This window comes from Momordica charantia, assembly GCF_013281855.1.
Source record: "Momordica charantia cultivar OHB3-1 chromosome 4 unlocalized genomic scaffold, Mcharantia_2.0 BLBB01000004.1, whole genome shotgun sequence".
Taxonomy (NCBI): domain Eukaryota; kingdom Viridiplantae; phylum Streptophyta; class Magnoliopsida; order Cucurbitales; family Cucurbitaceae; genus Momordica; species Momordica charantia.
The window spans coordinates 4,192,421-4,214,937 of record NW_028275162.1 but is presented as its reverse complement, the minus strand read 5'-3'; the positions used below and the strand labels follow the sequence as shown (position 1 = coordinate 4,214,937).

Below are 22,517 nucleotides of genomic sequence, written 5' to 3'. Positions count from 1 at the left end.
TTCAAACTCCCCAAGTTCCAAGCCACATGACCCTGGACATGTCTCTGTTGGTAAATTCATGTATTTTTATTTATGTAAAGTCCAAACCAGAGCCACCATAATATAAACCCCATTTTAAAAAGTGGGGAGAAACAACTTAATGAAACTGTGTTTGACTTTAAAATGTACAATTGATTAAGCAAAAATTGATACAATAATAATACTCTACTTTAACAATTCAGCTCATCAACATTGGTTCTGAACATATAATCTTCACCCTCTAGTTCTTCCTGAAGTAAACAGATCGATGGCATCTCGGACCTCTCGTCTTCACCTTTATCGTCGGATGATCGCCTTCCCTGATAACAATGATTTCATTTCACAGTTCAGAAATGATACATATACATGTACTTTATTTGTTACCGTTGCTAAAGAGATACATAATCAAGAGGCAACTTTCAAACACTTTTTGTTCGATCACCATAACGATAACTTTCACACCATCGCAAGAGTTTATGGAGGAATACTTTCATCCTATTGTTTTTTGTGTTTTTTTGAAACAAAGAAACACTTTTCATTGGTACGGAGAACCTGAACTCAGGCTATCGAGAGTCCAATACATGGCCCACAAGAGAGCAAATCCTTCTTGTCTAAACTACCCACTAGACTAAGAGGATGCTTGCATCCTATAGTAAGTTCATAATTAATTCTATCACACAATGATGGTTTAGTGATCTTTGAACAAGGTATGGAGTCGAGTCACTGTTCAAATTAAATGAAAAGGTGATTCAATACGATGTGTTTGGAACACCAACTTGATATGGATGCCAGCCTTTCGGAGCATTTTTCTTACGTGATGACCTCGTGTAAGAAAAAAGGAAAGGTAAAGCATCAGTAGTTATTTATATGGGAGTGTGGGTGAATGTGTGTTGTGTGCGAGTGTAGGTCACTCGGGCATTTTGTCCGGTTTTCGTGTTTTGGCCTAGAATTGACTCTAGGAAAGAAGAGTGAGTCCGAGGGCTTTCGAAGAGCATGGTGGCAATTGTTCCTTGTTGGCTTTGTGCATATTATTCAAATAGGTCATCTAAGAACTATCGCGAATATAACGAGACATAACACGAGCAATGGAATGAAAAGCGTGTGCTAACCTTATGCAAGGTATAGAAGAAGTAGTGAAACCCATCGCCGAAAGTGCTACACTCAAATGACCAAGTAAACTCTGGAGCATTAAATAAAGGACGCCTGAAATGCGGCTGCAGAAGATACAGATCATATTAGTAACTAGTAACGTAAAAGTGGATTAGGATAATGAGTTTCAAGAATTTCATTCTAAAACCTGGCCGAATGTGATTGAGACAAAAATGCCATCTTTCTTCAAAACCCTATGAACACCTTCAAGCATTGCCATGACCTTGGCTCGTGTGGATGGTCGAGGATTCCATGGGTCGCCACTGTCCACGAACAACACATCCTTCAAATTACAAACAGAAGAGAACATGAAAATTAACAGTTAACACAACATAGGTAAATTCCGATATCTGGACATTAAAAGAAAGCACAACAAGTTGAGTAGTTACCATGGTTCCTTTCTCAATAACCATGTCAAAACACTCGTCACTAAAAGGCATGTCTAGCATGTCAGCTTCTAGCACCTTTATTTCTGATAAAAGAGGTGATAAGAGAGCAAACGAATAAGGTGAGAAAGGAAAGGAAACACTGTTTTTTATGTGAAGAAGATCACTTCCTTCTACCTATATCTCTTTATACATTGAGTTCTTCGGAAAACCATGAGTTACCATGCGAGTTTATATGCACTTTATCTCATAGGACAACTATTTGATACTACAACATTTAGCATTAAAGAGAAAAAACTCATAGAACATTTATCGACCACATGTAGAAGGATCAGTAATTGCATCACAACTTCGAATACCATAGCCTTTCATTTGACAAAATAGAAATTGATCTATAGCCACCGAGCCATAAGGCCCTTTTTAAACATAGATTTACCTGTGCAATTATCTTCAACTCATCTAATTTACAGTACTAGACCAAGTCCAAGGTATTTCTACCACATAATACTTAGTAATGATCTATATAAATGATAGTAGAATACTGTTCTTTGAGCCTTACACTTTATATTACATTTCAACCAATGAAGAGCAACTGAAATAAGTAAGAGAACTCACTGAAAGAGAACACATTCCACAAGGACCAACTTTTAAGCAAAACAGAATAAAAAGCTCAGTGCCCCACTACTCAAGAAAGTGAATTTCATTACAGAGAAAAAAAGAGAGAGAGACAAACTAAATCTAGCTTTTGATGACGTTTACGAGCTTACCTTTCATATTCTTCGAATGTAAACGCATCTGCATCTTCTCAACGGCAACAGCAGATAAATCAATGCATGTGATATCAGTGATTCCATCGTTGTATAATTCCTCAGAGAGCTTCGAATTCCCACTACCCAATTCCAATACCTACAATGATAACACTCAATCTCATCAGTCATCACTAACAAAGCAAGATCCAACGGTGAAAATGTATCCAGCTATCTGATAATGGCAGCCCAGTTAGAAAGCAGAAATAGTCAAAATATGCAGCAGACAGATAGAGAAAGTACTGAGGAATCGGGTTTGAGAAGAGGAAGTATGAGATGCCGAAAATGAGAGTAGTCCTTAAACCACTCGTAATGCTCTTCCTTAGAAAAACGCTCATCCCTGAAACATACCCATCAGGAACAAGCATCAGAAAATTTGCGAAAAGGAAAATGAGAGAAGAAGAACAATCAGAGAAAAAATTCAGTGGTAGAAATTGACCAGTAATTAGGATCAAGGTAAGCCAGAGCAGTTGCAGGAGCAACGCTTTCATCCTGCGCGCGTTTCGGTTTTTGGTCCGTACCCATATGATCGTTCTCAATTAATCCGCTCCTCTTCGATTGCAAATTGCAATCTTTCAATCGAGTGAATACGGGGATAGACAAACCCTAAACCCCTGATCTTCAATTGGGCCTCTCGCTGTTGGATGACCCAGTGAAGTTTAATGGGCTTTCAGTCCACAGAGAGAGAGAGATGATCAATTTCGCTTGATTTCATGGAGAAATCCTCTCTTTTGTAATGAACATTTCAACGAAGACGACAAGAAGTTGCCTTTAGTCCTACTCACATCTGTGAGACTCTGATATTTAAAGGTCTTCCTCATCGCCGGGACGTAACAATAAAAACCCAATACGAAAATCAACTAAAACGACAAAATTTAATTGACTATCAAAAGAATTGATCAAGACCCAATAGATTTCTTTCATTTTTCCTAGAAAAAGTGACGACCAAAATGAAATTTTTGATCTCCGAAAATACCCATCCTCCACTATCTCGTGTCCCAACTGTTGGATTTAAGCTAATGCCATCAAAATCGCAACTTTGATATATATATATACTTGTAAAAAATTACAGCCAAAGTAAGCAACTTTGTGGTTACAAAAGCACATTCAACAGTGTAGTCGTCCATGGAATCTGGACAGGAAAAAGGAACAGATGTTCTTCAGACAAAGGATTGGCAATATTACATTGAAAGAGATTAATACTCGGGTTGTATCACCCCTCAATATTCCAGTTGTTTGTCTCTCCAGATGGTAACTAGCAGAAAACTGATTACTCTTTCTTTAAGATTTTCAAAGAGAGGGTGTTGGAGATGCTGGAGGCTTCAAGTCCTCATACCTGGTTTGATCATAGGAAAAATGAGAAAAAAACATACCTGTTTAACATTTTGCCTTAATAACACACAGATTTCACTTAAATTTTTAGTGTTCTGCTTCAATCCACATGCCAAACAAAAACTACCTCTCAGCTGGTTTTTGTATGACAATATGCATCTTCTTTAAGGAAATCAACAAAGGCAGGTAAAAGAAATAGGAAGAAGCATACATGGTATAAGGTGACAATGGTTGCTTCTTTGGCTCGGGATTATGTGTTTCGCTCTTCGCGTTTTCTGCCTCTGGAATCTGCGAAGCTGGCTGAGGTGGACCGTTCACTAGAGATGTCGAGGAAAACGATAGGGTAGGTGCACTAGGAGATGGTGATGTAGGGGGCTTTAAGTCTTCATATCTGGAAGAAGTACCAGTTATATCAGTGGAAGTGCAAGATCATTCAGCAGGATCACAAACTAATGAAATCAGAATGACAAAAAATCTTGTCATCAACATAAGAACATGAAACTCTATATCTATCAGCATATTGCACAATGAAGTTCATTAATATAAGAGCCTTACGCAACATAAGGGGAGAGAGGTCTCGATACAGGAGCAGGTGGAGAATTTGCCTCAGAAATTTCAGCTGACACCTCTCCTGAACTTGTTTGAGCACTAGGTACCGACTCTGAGACTCCAACAACATTTAAATCTGTTTTAGCAACAGGTGCAGCTGGAGTCGGAGATGTCGGTGGTTTTAAATCCTCGTACCTGAAAGAAGACACGATGTAAGATAAATGCCAAGAACATTATATCATTTCACAGAATTACTTAATGGTCTTTGAAGAGTTCATGGACAGCATCAACAGATTTTTTCAGTTACAAACCAACCCTCGTATCATATATATGCTGCCAGTTCAAACTTCTTTTTTTTTTTTTTTTTCAAAACTATCTTATCAGCTGTTAATCTAGTCATCTGAGCAGAATGCATTAACATTTGCTCTGCACAGGGAGAAAAGAAATAAAGGGCAGCCTCTTCCATATTGTCTTACACGATATAGGGTGATGATGACTGTTTTTTCACATTTGCTTCAGCCGGTTCCTTCTCTTTGGAAATGCTCGACTGTTCCGATGAAACACTCTGAGGTGGTGGATCGATGATGCGTGCAGCACCATATTCCTAGCACAGGTAATTGTTCATTGTTGTATAAAATCCTGATAGATCCAGCAATTGTCTAATCTCATGAAGTATTTGAGAGATCATTGTGAATAGAAGACATTTTGGATTTACTATTTAGTTAATTATAAATCTGCAAACAAATAAAAGTGTAAGATCAATTTGGAAAAAAACCGACAAAATAAGGGCAGTCAATAAGAGACTAGGGTCAGTCAATGTCGGTTTTTAGAGCCATTCTAGTCTCAACCCTTTGGTGCCTCAACCATTATGGCAAAGAAATCAATTTTCCTGACGACAAAAAGCATTCTCTACCTATTTGGAAATCACATTTGCAGGTCAGGCACTATCAATTTCAATAAACAAAGATGAGATGCTGAATTGTGCGCAAGTTCCTCACAAAGGTGACAATCTGAGATGTGATTACGAGAAACATGAAATATATACGAATTAACTTGAAGAATAACTTTTAATAACTGATGAGCTGAGTTCGTTTTGAACTTTGAAGTTCAAGCAGATTTTAGCAATATACTTATGCAGATATGAAGCTGTTCTGTTGAAATTATTCTCTGCAGATATCATTTGCTGTTAAAATGAACGAGAGATATTGTATGAATTCTTGTGAGGTATTTCTTCCCCTTTTACATAGAGAAACAACTGACCTTCTCTGGAAATGCATTTGCAACTTTAGATGGTACTCCTTTTAGAAGATCTTCCAGGGGAGTCAATGGTGCAGTTGTCTCAGCAACTACTTCTACCACTTTATAGTACGAAAGATCGGGATTTTTCGCTATGCATGCCATGAGCTCTGCAACCTGAACTATACAGAAATTATCTTTTCTTTTTCTTTTTCATTTTTTTTCAATAGCAAACACAAGATTCTGAAACCTACTATAGATCCACAAGTTAAAAGAATAATAGGAATGAGAGCATCTGTCGCCTCAAAATGTATAAACATACCTGAAGGTTTGACACTAGACCACCAAATAAAGTATCTTCCGGTGAAAGAGTAGTATTATGAGTCTCCTTGAAAGCATCTGTAGGCCTCTCCATGCCTCCAGGTCTCACTATCTGGAAAAGATCACTTGAATAAATCAAACATCCAAGACTCTGTTTGATTACTATTTTATTTTTTATTTTCTATTTTTTAAAATTAAGCTCATACAATTACAAACTACTACGTTTTCCTGGTTTACTTTTTTACTTTTCAGAACACTTCCAGAATTTTTAAAAAAAGATTTTTTAGAACCATTTTTTTTGTTTGCAAAATGTGTCTAGGAATTCAAAAACCTTCTTGGAGTTAGATTACATAACAAAGAAAAATGTTAATAAACAACCATGAAAATGTTAATAAACAACCATGATCTTGTTCAGAAAGAAAACAACAAACAAAAACGTTATCAATTAGGTTTTAAGCTACCACAATTATATTCTGTATAGCACCTAGGATTTGCTTACTGTATAAGGAAGACCACTGGCAATCAATGCTTCTTCTGCCTTCCTCTTCCATAATAGGACTCCCCAAAACAAACTTTAGAAGCAGGTAACCACAGTTAATGATTCAAACATAAAATGATGAAGAAAATCATCATCTGCGTATAGCTGAACTGTAATAAACAACAAACTAGAAATTATCGTTTTGGAAAAAAATTAAAAAAAAAAAAAATAAACTTGAACACTCACTTAAGAATGGCAGCAGGAAATCCAATCTTGTTGGTTCCCAGGGATGTAAGCAGAACAAAGTGCTTGACTTTTGCAACAGTTGCTACATGTAGAAATTTTGTCAATATTATTTCCCTTTTAACCTCAAGGACTTTAAGAAGGCTACGAACAAGAGCTTTACTGCTAATGCATTGAAAACTAGGAGAGCTCCACCAACAAAACAATCAATCCTTATTAATAACAGTAGAAAAATAGAATCAAATCCAAGAATCACAAACTCTGGACATTTTCACCCATGTAATTGATGTGGAATAGCTAGAAATATTGTTTTTTTTTTTTTTTGAATTGAATTGAATTGTTATTAGTTATTAGTTATGATTATCTTAGACACCTCAGACTACTGTAATCTTTGGATATTTACCTACTATATTTAAGATTTATTTGATAAGATGTATTCACTTAGGTTTCTTATTTGGTTACATTTTGATTTGACCTCACTAAAAAGGCCCCTTCAATACTGATTTACTGTGATACTCAAACTTAGATATTGAATTGATTACCAAAATATTGTGTTTCTCCTTCAGTTCCCTATTTCAACCCACATTCTCTTATTTCCCTCTTTCCCCTCCATGTCCATAATTCTGTTCTCCCCTCTCTCATAGATCTCTTATGGGATTAAATTTGCTTGCATCCTGGAAGATATAAATCTAATGAGAACATAAACACTCCTATTCCAGATATATTTTAAAATATAGAATATGATGAACAGATCCCAATTTAGGGTCAAACAGATTACCCGAAAAGCACCTTCGTACCTGCTTCAACCAAGTTTTTGGTAGCCAGATAGTCAATTCGATATGGTCCGGTAATATCAAAAATCTCCTTCTCACTTGCACCAATGCAGCAAATAACTATTGATGCATTACCTATTGCAGGTCCAATCTGATCTGGTTTCTCCAAGTCACATACCACAGTTTCAAGCTTTTCTACAGCTGGGCTAAAGACCAAAATCTATCTGTTATTTTCTTGGAAGTTTTTTTTGTTCAAGAACATAAAATGTTCGTTTGAGAAAACAGATGCTTATAAATGTGTGTGGGTGCGGGGGTTGGGAGGGGGAGGAACTTTTGGCACTTGCATTACCTTCATCAAGCTTAATCTGTTTAACACTCTGCATGCAAATAAAATTTTATAAAAACAAGTTATTTCTTAATATGGTAGTAAAATGTTCTTATCAATAACCAAATGCTTTTACCTCGGCAAGAGTTTTTCCTTTCTGAGAACTCCTTACTCCAGCTCTTACACGGAATCCAAGTTTCAATAGCTCCCTGGTGAAGATCATTCACAACTTTTTAGCATATAGGATGCAGAATCAGCTGGAAAAATGAATTGAATGTAAAGCAAGAAATGAACTTACCTCACTGTTCTTGAACCAACTCTTCCAGTGGCACCAGCAACAAATACAAGATCTTCGTCTTTCAAATCTTCCTTCTTTGGAATTGCCGCAGCTGCCTCTAAGCTTAGATTGTTTGTGCCTTGTCAAAAAATCAAGTATTATTAGCTACATACTGTAAGGAAGAATTAATAAACCTTATCTACTCAGATGATCATTGCTATATACACCTTTTGTGATTTTCAAAATTGGCTCCTGGACTTTAAAAATCGAGCTCTAAACACCCCTATGCTATGTGAAATCTAAAACTCATAATCTTTTATTTAAAATGTCATAAGACTTTAACGAAATAAGTACATCTGCACTCATATAGACTAAATGTCAATTTCATTAAAACAAACTACGAAATTTAACTTAAAAAGTACTGCTTGAGATTTCCGAAAAATCAGGAGAACGTTTCGTTTAAAATATGGATACGATTTACATATTTCACAGACCAGATGAATATAATTGATCGCTATATTAAAAAACTATAATAAACCGCAAACCAGAAAATTAAGCAAGTAATAGGAACCAAGTTTTTTCTATCATTTTCAATATTTATATCCATTTCTTCTAGCATCTATTGCTGTCCACCAAACTAAGACAAAGAATCGTGTTTACAAGGCTAGTGGAGGACCTGGAGGTGACAAGAACATTTTGCAGTTGATCGATCATTCTGCTATCATCATGTGGCAATAAGCAAATATCAACCAGCAATCCGATTAAAGATTTATACACCCACTTCAAATGCCTCCCAGAAGAATTCAGAATTTGAGCAAATAAGATCCAGATGAACATGCATTGTTCAATCCTTTCTTAAAAACGGGATTTCCATATCCTTTTTGGATTCCTTTTCTTATCAGCCATTGTCAACAAAACCTATTCCTACTTCTACCCGAGAATCCCAACTCCAAACTCTCAAAACAAAAACAAACAAATCAAGTCCACAACGAGTTCAAAACAGTCAGTAAATTAAGGGCAACAATCAAAACACTTCACGTTTTAAGAAATCAAGCATAGAAGAAGCAATAAGAACATTAATCAAAATGCAGGAGAAGAAAAGGCTGCATACTCGAAGCTTGAGCTCTGACGTGAAGAAATTTGAGCCTTCCAGCAAATGGGTATGTTTTCTTATTAGATAATTTCAGCGCTTGACCTTGCAGCAATGGCTTATCGATGAACCCACTTCTAGATAAAGAGGAGGGCACTGTGGTTAAAGCCGGTGATCTTAGAGAACTACAGGTACCCTCCATTGTAGAGAACTCTTGTCCTGTACAGAAATTTCAAAAATCTCAAATCATAGACTAATTTGGAGCAGATTTAGCAGTTGAATATGGCGCTAATTTATGAATTTTGTTTTGTAAGAAAGGAGGAGAAGTTACAAGTTTTTCTTCGGGTTGGCGGTAATGGCTTCCTCCACAGCATGTGGATATGATGGGTCCCAGAGAAGGTTCCATTTCTGGTCTGTGAAGACTGCAAGCACCCATTTGGATTTTCATCTATCCCCAACTCAAAAGCAGAGCCAGCGAGAATTTTGTTGTCAATAATATAAAAATGTCATTTTTGGCTAAATTATTCGAAAGTCTCGTGAACTGTTAAATTATACCTCTATTGTTTAAAAATTACTTTAAAATTGACTAAAACATGTCTTTGAACCATTTTTATAAACAAATTTTGATGTGCTTACTGCTTACTTAGCAAGTGAAAATAGCGGCATGCATAGTTATCAAAGGACGAACGGCAAAAGTGGTCAGTACCACCAATCACTAAGTAATCAACGTGAGATAAGTTAAAAAGTGAACAATATATATAGCTTGAAAAGTTATTATTTGAAGGTCAAATGATTAAACATAACTCAACTAATCAAGTAATCAAGCGTCAATCTAAATTTAGTTTAAGTAGTTAAGACACTATCTCTGACTAAAAGATTGTTTTTTAATCTATATCTTTACTTCATTGAATTCAATCAGTTATTGAAAACAATTACATTTTTCTTAATTGAAAAAGAGACAACGAGAAATAGGAAATAGAAAATGTGAAACGAGATCAAGCCAGAAAAAGAAATAAAAATAAAAATGCTATTCAAAAAGTTCTTAAGATCCTCACCAACGACATCTTCCCATGACATTGTTTACTTTTGTTTCTCTTTTATCAATTTTCTTTATTCTTAATTTTTCTAATTTTATAATCAAAATAAATCAATATATTCACACTTTGGTAAACAACGCACTATTTTATATATTAGTTTTACGTATAAAATAAATCTCAGTTAAATTGTACAGTGTCTTCATTTATTTTCAATAGAAATTTAGAGCTCAATCTTCCATTTATTTAACTTTCTGCAACAGTTCTAAATATTTGTTTTTAGTGAGTTTTCTCCTTCTATATATTTATTGGATTGATTTTTTTTTAGCATTTTGGTTCATAAATTATCTTTAAATTAATGTCGGGAGTGACAACCGAATAGGAAACGTGGAAAGTTCATAGAGCAATATATGGTAGCCAACTACAGACGTACGACCAACAGACGAAGTGACACTGATTCTAGTAGAGACGTACATGCAAGAACGTAGCATGTCTTGCTACGAGGTGCAGCGATCAAGTGACGGGGATGCTACCACTGAGTCGAAAATGTCCCCTAACAGTAGCTCATAAACAAATACCATGCATCATCTCTGATCGGCTCCAACACCTATAAAAGAGAAGAGATACCATGACCACAAAGTAAGTAAAATTTGTCACTAAATATTAAGGTGTTTACCGTTTTTCTCCTACAACTATTAACTTGATCTTCGAAGGACATTAGATAGAGCATCGCACCGGTATCGAGATTTATTGTTGCCAGGTTGAGCTTGTCTTCTTAAAAATTCCTTCTTTAAAAATATAAAATTGAATCTAAAAATTATGCTATTTAAAGGGGAAAAAAACCAAAAATTCAAACTTTTTTGTTATTATGCTATCTATATAACTTTCCCCCGTATTTGTATTATTTATATTTTACCAAAACTGTAAGAAAACTTTCACTTTATAGCATAAAATCAATATTTATTTCAAGAAAATGTCACAACTTTTAATTTTCTTTTTCCAAATATAGCTTAAGTTTGATCTTGATTATGTTATTTGAAAAAAAAAATTATGAACTATTGTATATCTATAAATACATATTTATTTTATAATATTTAAGTAAATATCTCAACTTTGAATAATTTTTCTTTCTTTTAGAGATCTTGAAACTTTATGTGAGCGGTCAACCTAGCTCAATTTAATCAAATAGATATTAATAATATCTTTCATTTTTTCCGGAGGAATATAACATTTTTCATGAATCGTTCAAATATACCTCCTTTAGAATTATACAATACTTATTACAAGATTACAATTATTGTTGACGCAAAAATTTGGTCCTTTTGTCCAAATCTTCAAAAATAAAAAGGGAGTGTTTCAAAAAAAAAAAAAGAATAAAAAATGATTTAAAAGACCCAATGAACCACATACTCCGATGCTTAAATCAGAATTGGAGTTTTATGCTGAACATGACAGATAATAAAAATTTGTAGCGTATCTTTATGAGTATTTTTCTTATATTTATAGAGAGAAAATAAATAGAAGAGAAAATCCTAAGACGATCAGGATATCGTCTCATTTCGAATTCTAGAGAATTCAAGTCGTAGAAAATAGGTATTTTTCCTATCTACCATACCAATTCATATCGATGAGGGAAATTAAATCATACTCAAATGACTTGAAATGATTTATTTAATAAAGTATATAATAAATATATGATAAGCTTATAATAAAATCAGAATCCGGGAGGGAGACATTTATAGAGAGAAATGTAACCAACGATAGTTTGAAGGCCATGTCTGTCCACAGCCGCCTTAACATTTCTAAAACCATCTCCGTACTCTTCGCACGCCTCCGTCTCAATATCCCGCTTGTAACTCTTTATTAGTTTCTTCACAAACTCGCCGCCGCCGCCGCCACCGCCGCCGGAGCCGGAGCTGGAGCTCTCCGCCTCAATCCAGTTCAGCCACTCGTAAGCTATAACTTGGCAAATACCTTCCTCTAGGGGTCCTTCCATTAATGGAAGTCCTATATTTATATTTATATTAATTTAATTTAATTAATTAATCATTAATACATTAAATTACATGCTTAATTAATTAATTAATTAATTAATTACCTTGGACTCTAAACCAAGCATGCAGCAACTCATGAGCCATGAGCGATCCAGTTTTAACCCTACAAAAATTAAAACCCAAATTTTAATTAATAATTTCATTTTGTGGACTTCCAAGAAAAGTCGGGCAAATTAATTAATTAGTACATTGGCAAACCAAATAAAACAGCTGTTTTGTGACTATTCCCATTTGCTGTATCTTTCACCACTTCCATTTGATTTCCCCTTCTCCGAGCATTCTTCACCTATAAATAAACCCAAAAAAAAAAAAAAACTGTATATAGCAAAATGATAATAAATAAATAAATAACATATACGATCAATATGAACTTAACCAAGCGGTACATACTCACATATTCAATGGGTCGGTCTCTTTTTATAGTCAAAGCCCACACAGTGGGCCTATTAGTATGCATGGGCTATATAAAGGTGGACAAATTAAGTTAAATTATACATAAAATTAAAAGACATACAAGGGTGTAATTAATAAAGTTGAAAATTTAATTTAATTAAAAACTTACCACTGTAGATTCTCTGGATAAAAGATTAGTGACTTGGAATGCATCGATCAAGTAGGAGGGAACGTAGCGTTTGAACTGCAAGCCCAAGGAGGTAAAAAATTCATGGCATTTTTGGACCACCAGTTGAAAATTTTGGTCATCAAAGATTGCAGTTTGGTAACAATCGGGGCATACCCATCGCATGTCACCAAGTCCTACGTATTCGACTCCGTCACCCTACATAATTTTTGAGTAATTCTTGAGAATTAATTATTAAAGATGAATAAATCATCACTCAACTCAAAAATTTAAGTTGATAGATCATGCCACCGCACTACATGTATATTAAAAGAAATTAAAATGGGTACGAAATAGTGTTTTAAAATAGTCGTTCGTAACCTGCAAACGGAAGCAGCCGCAGCACATAGGAGTATTGTCGTGTAAATGAGACGGGCAGTATTTGTGGTCCCAAATCTCTTTCATTACATACGGTTCCCTAAACTGTAATTTCACACCAAAATTAACCAACTGTTACTTTAATTTAATTTCAGACTAGGGGAAAAAAAATTCTTACTGTTCGGCAACAAACATCACAAGCTGGCCGTCTATCTCCCATATCACCTTATATATCTGGAATGGATAATTTATTAAAAATAATATTACTTAATTTTGAGGGGAAGAAATGTAATTTGCAAATTTGGTTTTTTTGATGGGAGCTGTGGAGAATCATGTGTATTTTATACTGCAAAATTAAAGAGGTTTATTAATTAAATAGACACATCCTAATTTATTAATTTATTACAAATCTTTAAGTTTATGCACGCTGTTAAGAAATTTAATTCATGTTTATATTCATGTGGGTAGCAATTTAAATTTGCAGCTTGTGTGTTTGGAGTGTATATTTACTTTTCTTGAACCTATGATTTTAATAGAGTTATTAATTTCTTTGATTTTTATGTGATATGAAGTGACAGATAAGTGGACCGTAATAAACTATAAAGGGAACCTTACAAGGCAACCCACGAAGGTCGAACCGAGTCGAGCAGGACTCGGTTCTGATCCTTGCTCCGTGTTGAGCTGGACTCGACCGAAGACCGAGTCTGTCCTTCCTCCTCTCCTGTTGATGGGAATGTCCCGGCCTATGGGCCCATACGTATTACGACCCAGTGAACCCGACTTGAGATGACCTAGGGTAGGAATTGGTGAAATCCTAGGGGAAGATCAACTATAAATAGGAGGGGAATCACTCATTGAATGTAAGCTGAAATACACTCTAAGTACTTTGCTTGCTTAATTATTCTCTCATAACTGACTTTGGCATCGAAGCCCGTGTGACAATAGTCACACCGTTATTTCAGGTATCCAGTCTTTTGATCATCGAGTTTGGTACGTATTTTAGAAAGAATCGAAAAGGCCAAAATCCAAGCATCAATATTCATCATTTGAATTATACTCTGATTTATAATATTAATATTTTTTTTTGTTTTAATAGTTAATATTTTACAAGTCAAAATGTATCTTAATGTTTTAAAATAGTCTTTGGTGGTACGATTTAATGTGTATTCAGCTAATTTAATTTTTGGATTAAATTTTACAACAATCTTCCGTCCATGGTAAGATTTAAAAATTAAAATGAAACATTGGAATTTACAAAGTTAATTAAATAAATTGAAGATTGTGCTTTAGATTTCTACCGAAAATAAATGAAAATACTATACAATTTAATTGAAATTTATTTTATACGTAAAACTAATATATAAAAATAGAGTTAATTGTATAGAGTTGTTTATTAATACGTTAATATATTGATTTATTTTGATTATAAGGTTAGAAAAATAAAGAATAAAGAAATTTGAAAAAAAAAAGGGAAATGTCAATGTATTCTTATGAGTGGTATTGACCACTTTTCTTCCTAACAGCCACGTGTGCCACTATTTCACTTACAGCTAGGTAAGCACATCAATTTTTTTTTTTTAAATGGTTGAAAGACATGTTTTAATCCATTTTAAAGTACTTTTTAAACAATAAAGGTATAATTTAACAATTTATGAGACTTTCTAGTAATTTAACAGAAAATAACATTTTTATATTATTGACAATAAAATTCTCGCTGGCCCTACTTTTGAGTGATTAAATTTAAAAGTAAATCTAAAAGTAACAGATTTGTTGGAACCTTTCTTAAATTTTAAAGATTAGAAATGAAATAAGTTACCAAACATATTTTGTTTATCGAGAATAAAAAATTTAAAGTTATCAAACGGAACCTTAAACCTAAATGCAACTTGTATTAGCAATTTTACACGAAAATGGAAAAAGAAGAAAAAAAAAAAGGAAAATTGAGCGGCAACCGGTGATTTCACATGAAACACGTGCAGTGGCCGTACAAATTTTGATTTTTCTCAATTCGCCATCTGAATGGACATGAAACTACCACTACAGACTGGGCCGGGCCCAGTCTCTTGTTCTGATATACCTATTTCTCAAACATGTGTTTCACAATATTTTTCTAAGTTTACCATTCTAGACGTTTTTTTTTTAAATTAATTTTAGAAACTTTTTAGAATTTATTTTTAGTATTGGATTACATTCGGAACAGTAACAAAAATCTAAATTTTTTTATAAAATTTACGAGAAGTGATAAAAAATATATTATACCTTTTCTTCCGTTGAATCTTTTATTTTGCATTTCATAATCTCTATGTGAAATAGAAATACGTGGATGGAAAATTCAAATTAAAAATGATTTAGTGAAGAAAAATATGCTAAGAATTTCAATTTAGAAAAATCCACACTAACGTTTAAAACACGTGAAGTTGAATTATACCATTAATATATATATATAGTTGTATTCTACCATTAAATTTAGGAACAAGATAAAGTAAATATACACCAAGCTATTTTTATATTTGCAAAATTAAACCAGAACAAAAAGTACTTTTCAAAATTAAAAAATAATCGTTTTAATCTCTATTTACAAAAATTTTAGTACAAATTTTGGACACAAGTCCTTTGTAATAAAAGTTTTTGGGTAACATTTCAAAAAATTTGAAGAATTGAAAATATAAAGACTAAAATTAAAAAAAATTAAAAGTATAAGAATTAAAATGAATAATTTTAAAGTATAAAGACTAAAATAGATAGACGAATATATAGTATTTAAATTTCTTTTTTTCTATTACAATTATATTTATATATGGAAATACGGATCGGTAATTTTGTGCAAACTTCAAAAATAGAAAATTAAATATCAGAAAAGGAAATAGTTTATTAAGAAAATACAGCTATGTATTTATTATTTTAAATATACTTTTTAAGGATCGATGCGAAGGACAACTCAGTTTAAAGAATACTAACAAAAATGGAGTATTTTTATTTAATACAAAGATAAATACTCTCTTTAAAAAAATTGAACTTCCTTTTCTTCGAAAAGATATAAAATTGCCTTATTTTAGAAAAACAAATTCTTTTAAATTTAAAACTTAAATATAAACTAATATTAAAAAGAAGCGTTTAAATTTTATTTTAGTCTATACAAAATTATGTAATTTCGGTCCAATTTTAATGTGTTTATTTTAGTTTATAAATTTAGAAAAATAAAATTTTTGATTATTTAAATGACATACAATAAACACGTGTCTTAACTTGCTAACATATATAAATGAGACGTACATATGATAATTACGATATGTATTAGATTAGTGGAATAATTATTTTAAAAAAATACATTTTAAAAGTCGGATACCAAGCAAGACCTAAGTTTTTTTTAGGTGTTTACATAAATAATACAAAATAAATATGTATTTCTGAATATAGTATAAAATTTGAAATTTTACAAAAATAACCTAATATAAATCATGTAGAAATAAAAAAAAAATTAAATTTATACTATATTTGAAAAAACCGAAAAAATCGTAACGTTTTTTAAAATACCTATTAAGTTTATATTATTACTTAATTAGTATAATTTTTTTTGCAGAAACCCCGGGAACTGGAAAATCCAAGGCCAAAAAGGGCAGGTAAGAAAAATGGCGTTACGAAACGAACCATAGAAAAAGCAAGACCTTTTTCGTAATTTTAAATGCGATCCCGGAATTAGGATCCTCCACTGATTCTACTTGACTAAACGCCAAAACTACGAATAAAAATAATAATAATAAATTTTTAGTGAACCATAAAATAAATCATAATAATATTAACAATAATAATTTCCACTGTAATTTTATCAATTTATATAAAAAAAAAAAAGAAATAGTTGATTCAAAGATAAATGGAGGGAGAAGAAGCAGAGGTCGTTTGTGAGTGGTAATTGAGCTCAAAACTAGTCTCTCCCATGGCGTTCTCTCTCCAACTTTGTCGTCTTCCTATTCGTACGGATGCGGCCTTGCCGGAGAATTTCGCCGGGATTCGAGCACTCCGGTACAGGAGGCCTCTCTCCGTGAGATGCGATGCTGATGCTTCTTCTTCTTCGCCTTCGGTGGCTGTGGATTCTGATTTTGACGCCAAGGTGTTCCGGAAGAATTTGACGAGGAGCGACAATTACAACCGCAAAGGGTTTGGTCACAAGGAGGAGACTCTGGCGCTCATGGATCGCGAGTATACCAGTGAGTCTCCACTGAATTTTACGAATTGAGGAAAAATATTATGAATTCCATGTTCTATTACCTGCTGCTCCACTTCCGATTTGGCTTCTCGAGGCCAGAAACTATGGATTAAGGGGGAAAAAGCTTTATCACTTGAATTTTTCAACTTGTTCAAAAATAAAAGTTGTTGGGTAGCTCGTGTGTACTTAATTCTATGTTGAAATTGCAGGTGATATCATAAAGACTCTCAAAGAAAATGGATTTGAGTATACGTGGGGAGATGTTACTGTGAAACTGGCGGAAGCGTATGGATTCTGTTGGGGAGTTGAGCGGGCTGTTCAGATTGCCTATGAAGCGAGAAAGCAATTTCCAGAAGAGAAAATATGGATAACCAATGAAATTATTCACAACCCAACTGTTAACAAGGTAACGATCAATTTTGTGCCGGTTTCTTTAGATGTCTCAAATTTTGAGTTTTAATCTGGTAAATTTGGTGGTGCTTGATGTGTTCTTGTCCACTAACAAATTTTTAGCATCTGTTCTACTCTCAGTCAGATGAGATTCTTTTATCACTTTCTGGGATCTCTCTCTTTTTCTCTGACTCAATTATGCATCTTTTGTATTGAGGGAGTTCGAATTTTCCACTTCTAGTTTATCGTAAACTAGCATGCTTTGTGGTCTCTCTTTTATTCGTCTAATGACATGATATGCTCCAGCTTATTATTCCCCGGAAAACACGATCTATTTCTTGTTTTAATTTTTGTTTTCCATTTCCATCTCTTGACGAGTCTGAACTGTGATTTGGAAATTTTGCAAGATAGTCTTCCAGTTGCAGACCCAGTCCAATGAATATGGTTTTCAGTCTGGTGACTTGACTATTAGGGATGAATTAGACTTTTGACCTTCCAGTGTTTGGGGAGAATGCAATTTTCGCCCCTTTTTTTGTGGCCTCTAAGATATATCTTGTTTATTTTATTTTTAATTCTAATTTTTCCATCTTCTGTATCTGACTTGTGTGGGTAAGATGGTCTTGTCGACCTTCTAGTGTTTGGATTGGAAGCAGTAAAAGTCTTGCACCAGTACTTGTTTTTTTTTTTCCCATTTTAGATCTTCAACTTTATCTTTATTGCTTGCTGTTCTCTTCCTAGAAATTTGAAACACTACTTCAGATTTCCTTACTGTCTTTTTCCAAACAGGAGAACATCCTGATGTATGAGTCGAGTTCAGAAGTTTTAGAACTTAATTGTTTGTCGAATTTCATGGAATCCTTCATACAGCGCCTAATTTCCTTACTACTAATAGAAAATAAATGGCATTAAAATTTTCGAATTATACATGTAGCGCTTAGAGGATATGAAAGTTGAAAACATTCCACTCGAGGAAGGAAAGAAACAGTTTGAAGTGGTTGACAAGGGTGATGTTGTGATTTTGCCTGCATTTGGAGCTGCAGTGGACGAGATGTTGACATTGAGTGAAAAAAGTGTGCAAATCGTTGATACAACTTGCCCATGGGTTTCAAAGGTATTGTTTTGTTACCTTTTCTCTTCTTTGCTATACATTCTGATATACCGACAGTAATGCTATACTGCAGTTAGTATTATGTATGTTACTTCTGAGAAAAATTATCTCTTGATGTATGGTTTTGTTGTCTGTACAACTTTTGAAGGTTTGGAATGTTGTTGAAAAGCACAAGAAAGGCGATTATACTTCAATCATTCATGGTAAATATTCTCATGAAGAAACTGTAGCGACAGCATCCTTTGCAGGAAAATATATAATCGTAAAGAACATGACAGAGGTATTCCCGTTGCATTTTTCCTTGTTGTCCAGTACAGCAGTTCTGCACTTTGCTGGATGTGGAATAATGTGTATTTTCTTAATGAACATTTGCCTTTATTTAGGCAACATATGTGTGTGACTATATCCTTGGAGGCGAACTTGATGGATCCAGCTCAACCAAAGAAGAGTTTATGAAGGTATGGTTCTCATTGCTTTCAACCATAATATATTGGCATCATTCACATCTTAAATTGTAATAATTTCTGGTCTGCAGAAATTCAAAAATGCAGTCTCAAAAGGGTTTGACCCAGAAGTTGACCTCACTAAAGTTGGCATTGCAAACCAGACTACAATGCTCAAGGGAGAAACAGAAGAGATCGGTAAAGATTTGATGAAATGCCATTTATTGCTTTCCACAGAAATTTCAAACTTGTTTTTCTTAAATTTCATTTCTAATTATCAGGAAAATTAGTCGAGAGAACTATGATGCGCAAGTACGGAGTGGGAAGTGTTAACGAGCACTTCATCAGTTTCAATACAATATGCGATGCTACTCAAGTAAGTCGGTCTCATGGATGTGCTTGTGGTGTATAGCATAAGGATTTTAGGGAGAAAAGTTAGGTTTAGTATTCTACATTCTCTTATGGCATGTTGTGTGCATGCATTAAGGGAATTCGTAACATTTTCCAAAATGGTTATTGAGAAAAGGAGGTATCCTCACTTGGGGAATAATCAATTAAACTGTCTGCTCCTGTAGAGATCCTACACTGGTTATCTTGCATACTTTTAAGTTGTCATCGACGTGTATCTAATCTTTTCTTCCCATCTATCAGGAGCGTCAAGATGCAATGTACAAGCTGGTGGAGGGAAAACTGGATCTCATGTTAGTTGTTGGTGGATGGAATTCCAGTAATACTTCTCATCTTCAAGAGATAGCCGAGGAGCGAGGAATTCCATCTTATTGGATTGATAGCGAGCAGAGAATAGGCCCAGGAAACAGAATAGCCTATAAACTGAATGTAAGTTACCATACAGATTTCAGCTCTAGTCCCTTTTGGTTTCAATTTCCCAACATTTTGTTGGTTTACCTTCCAATTTGCCATCACAATGTAAAGCCTACCTTTTCTTTCCTTGTTTACTTATAATTTTTTCGTCCTTGCAAATTTATGTTAGCATGGGGAGTTAGTTGAAAAGGAGAACTGGCTACCCAAGGGTCCTATCACGATCGGTGTCACATCCGGTGCCTCAACCCCCGACAAGGTAAACCTCACTCTTCGACTTACATGATTGCTAGTAAAAATTGTTATCTGGAATGAATTTATAACCATACCATCTCTGTATGCGTTTTGAACAGGCTGTCGAAGATGCTCTTATCAAAGTCTTCGACATTAAGCGCGAAGAAGCATTGCAGTTTGCATAAATTCATAGGTTAGTAGTTCAAATTGACTTGTTAGGGACCAGAGTTGTGATGATTGTGAATGAATGTGGAACTGAAAGGCAGTACCCTCCCTTTTATCAATCATATAGTGTCTTGTATCGGTATATTAATGATGTGCAGTAAAGATCCTAGTCTTCACAGAAACGCGTCGTGTAGTTTGGGTAGTTCATCGAGTATGTCGACCTCCGACGCAGTTGAATCGTACCTTTAATTGTATCTTGTACACTTTTTCACCCTCTGGCTACAGAGAAAATATGATTGAATCAGAGTGTTGGGTTGCCTGTTATTTATTGTGGAGTTAGAGGCTTCAAGAATGGTGTCCATGGTTTGGAAAAAGATGACTTCATAAAATCTAAGGGAAATTGTTTTTCGTTTATTTTGTGTTGAATTTCCTCACCATAAAATTGTCTTTCTGAATGATATGACCAGCGAAAAAAAGGTTTCCAACAAATTACATTCCCTTTCAAGTTAAGGTTTCTTACTTTACTTCATAATATTGTACCTTTACTAAACAAGATTTACAGAAATTTGTTCACTTTAGTTCGACTAGTTGAAATATATATCACAACTAAAAGGCCGTGCTTCAATCTCTACCAAACAAAAATTTCCATCCTACACTAAAAAAGGTACCATAGAAATTTTAACATCAACTTATCTCAACTAGTTGAAATATATTTCTCAACCAAAAATTCATGGGTTCAATCTCTACAACAATAATTTTCATCGTGCACTAAAAAAAGTAGCATAGAAATTTTAACATTCAAACTTATTTATGAAGATTCTCTCTGTTTTTTTAGTTAAAAAACACTATTCATCCATGTACTTTCATTTGAGTAACGATTTAGTCCTAGGTTTAGGAGATAAAGGGACTTGAACCCTCACGCTTTTTAAAGTGACGTATTTTCCTTACTATAAATTTCATTTTCGTCGGCATTGACATGTAGAATGAGACTCTATCTTTATTCTATTCGCATCTGATTAATTAGTTCTTCAAAAGATGTATCAGACTACGTATGATGGAGTAGATGATTTGATCAATGAATATTTGATTTTTTTCAACTCAGAGATATTGGAATCGATTCATAACAATTCGTTCATTTTTATATTTTTATATAAAAATACACCACACTGGGTGGAAAGGAGGAATTATTGTCAATTGATGGTGGAAAAAGCAAGAAATTCATTGTGCACACAGTCTTCTAATCGGTTTGTTCTCTTCACTAATTGGTGTTAAACTTTCAAAAGTATCGATTTAGTTCCTGTTTTCAAATTGATAACAATTTAGTCCCTGAAATTTAGCATGTAAAAATTTTATCCTTGAAGTTTAAAGTTTGTAACGATTTAGTCTTTATTGTGATTTTTATTTTGGCTAAATTTCTTATACATGTAAATCGATAAACCTATGAAGGGTAAAATTTATTTATAAATTATAAAAATTAAATCGTTATATGATAAAAATCGACGCTTAATTTTGATGGGAATTTTTATTGTAGGGACTAAATTATTACAAAATTTAAAATAAAGAGACTAAATTGTTACATATTAAAGTTTAAGGACTAAATTGTTACCAATATGAACTAAATCGTTACAATTAAAAGTTCAATAAATCATTATTTTAATGAAAGCACCGGGACGAATGTATTTTTTAACCCTTTTTTTTTTCTTTCAACAAACCTTACGTAAGAGGCTAAACCATCACCAAATTTATTGAAGTCTCTTTCTGCATGATTCCAATTCTGGACGCACACAATCTTATAATCAACAAGAAAATCAGCCTCATTTCTTAATTCATAGTTGTCATCCTTTTGACACTCAAGAATTCAGATAGACTTTGCATTAATTTCAGCAATTTGTTGTCCTCTTTCAATATTATTGCGATCATTCTAGCATATAAGACAACTTTACACAAGATCTTGTTGATTGATAGAATATGGAGTAGATTTTTTTTTTAACGAATCACTGATTGATAATGGTAATTTGAAACAATAAATAGACCATACCTTGGTTGAATATTTAATTCCACTTAAAAAGAGAGTTTTTAAATCCAGAAATAAATATTTGGAGTCCAGTTATAGTTGGTATTCAAAAACCAGTACATGAAAATTTAA

The 22,517-nt window shown here is 33.7% G+C and overlaps 3 protein-coding genes across 4 annotated transcripts; 1 reads left to right on the top strand and 2 right to left on the bottom strand.

Moving 5' to 3' along the window:
- Positions 1-45: 45 nt before the first annotated feature.
- LOC111007974 (S-adenosyl-L-methionine-dependent methyltransferases superfamily protein) lies at positions 46-3,125 on the bottom strand. The gene is made up of 7 exons (XM_022280534.2): positions 2,799-3,125; positions 2,603-2,699; positions 2,321-2,459; positions 1,557-1,639; positions 1,316-1,450; positions 1,128-1,232; positions 46-338 (listed from the first exon to the last, which is right to left on the bottom strand). Exons 1-7 carry the CDS (start codon positions 2,882-2,884, stop codon positions 210-212), a joined length of 774 nt encoding a protein of 257 aa, XP_022136226.1. The 5' UTR covers positions 2,885-3,125; the 3' UTR covers positions 46-209.
- A 254-nt stretch (positions 3,126-3,379) lies between these two features.
- Positions 3,380-9,459, bottom strand: TIC62 (NAD(P)-binding Rossmann-fold superfamily protein). 2 transcript variants are annotated; one of them, XM_022280533.2, is made up of 14 exons: positions 9,315-9,459; positions 9,005-9,202; positions 7,915-8,032; positions 7,753-7,825; positions 7,641-7,668; positions 7,316-7,492; positions 6,522-6,603; positions 6,297-6,369; positions 5,799-5,909; positions 5,501-5,653; positions 4,717-4,844; positions 4,247-4,435; positions 3,903-4,082; positions 3,380-3,695 (listed from the first exon to the last, which is right to left on the bottom strand). In XM_022280533.2, exons 2-14 carry the CDS (start codon positions 9,183-9,185, stop codon positions 3,650-3,652), a joined length of 1,539 nt encoding a protein of 512 aa, XP_022136225.1. In that variant the 5' UTR covers positions 9,186-9,202; positions 9,315-9,459; the 3' UTR covers positions 3,380-3,649. The 2 variants fall into 2 exon arrangements, with proteins under 2 accessions (XP_022136225.1, XP_087978691.1); XM_088122565.1 differs by lacking the exon at positions 9,315-9,459 and having other exon boundaries at positions 9,005-9,308.
- Positions 9,460-16,876: 7,417 nt separating this feature from the next.
- HDR (4-hydroxy-3-methylbut-2-enyl diphosphate reductase) lies at positions 16,877-20,695 on the top strand. The gene is made up of 10 exons (XM_022280530.2): positions 16,877-17,213; positions 17,422-17,618; positions 18,534-18,713; positions 18,859-18,990; positions 19,094-19,168; positions 19,246-19,351; positions 19,435-19,529; positions 19,805-19,990; positions 20,145-20,231; positions 20,326-20,695. Exons 1-10 carry the CDS (start codon positions 16,943-16,945, stop codon positions 20,389-20,391), a joined length of 1,395 nt encoding a protein of 464 aa, XP_022136222.1. The 5' UTR covers positions 16,877-16,942; the 3' UTR covers positions 20,392-20,695.
- Positions 20,696-22,517: the final 1,822 nt, after the last annotated feature.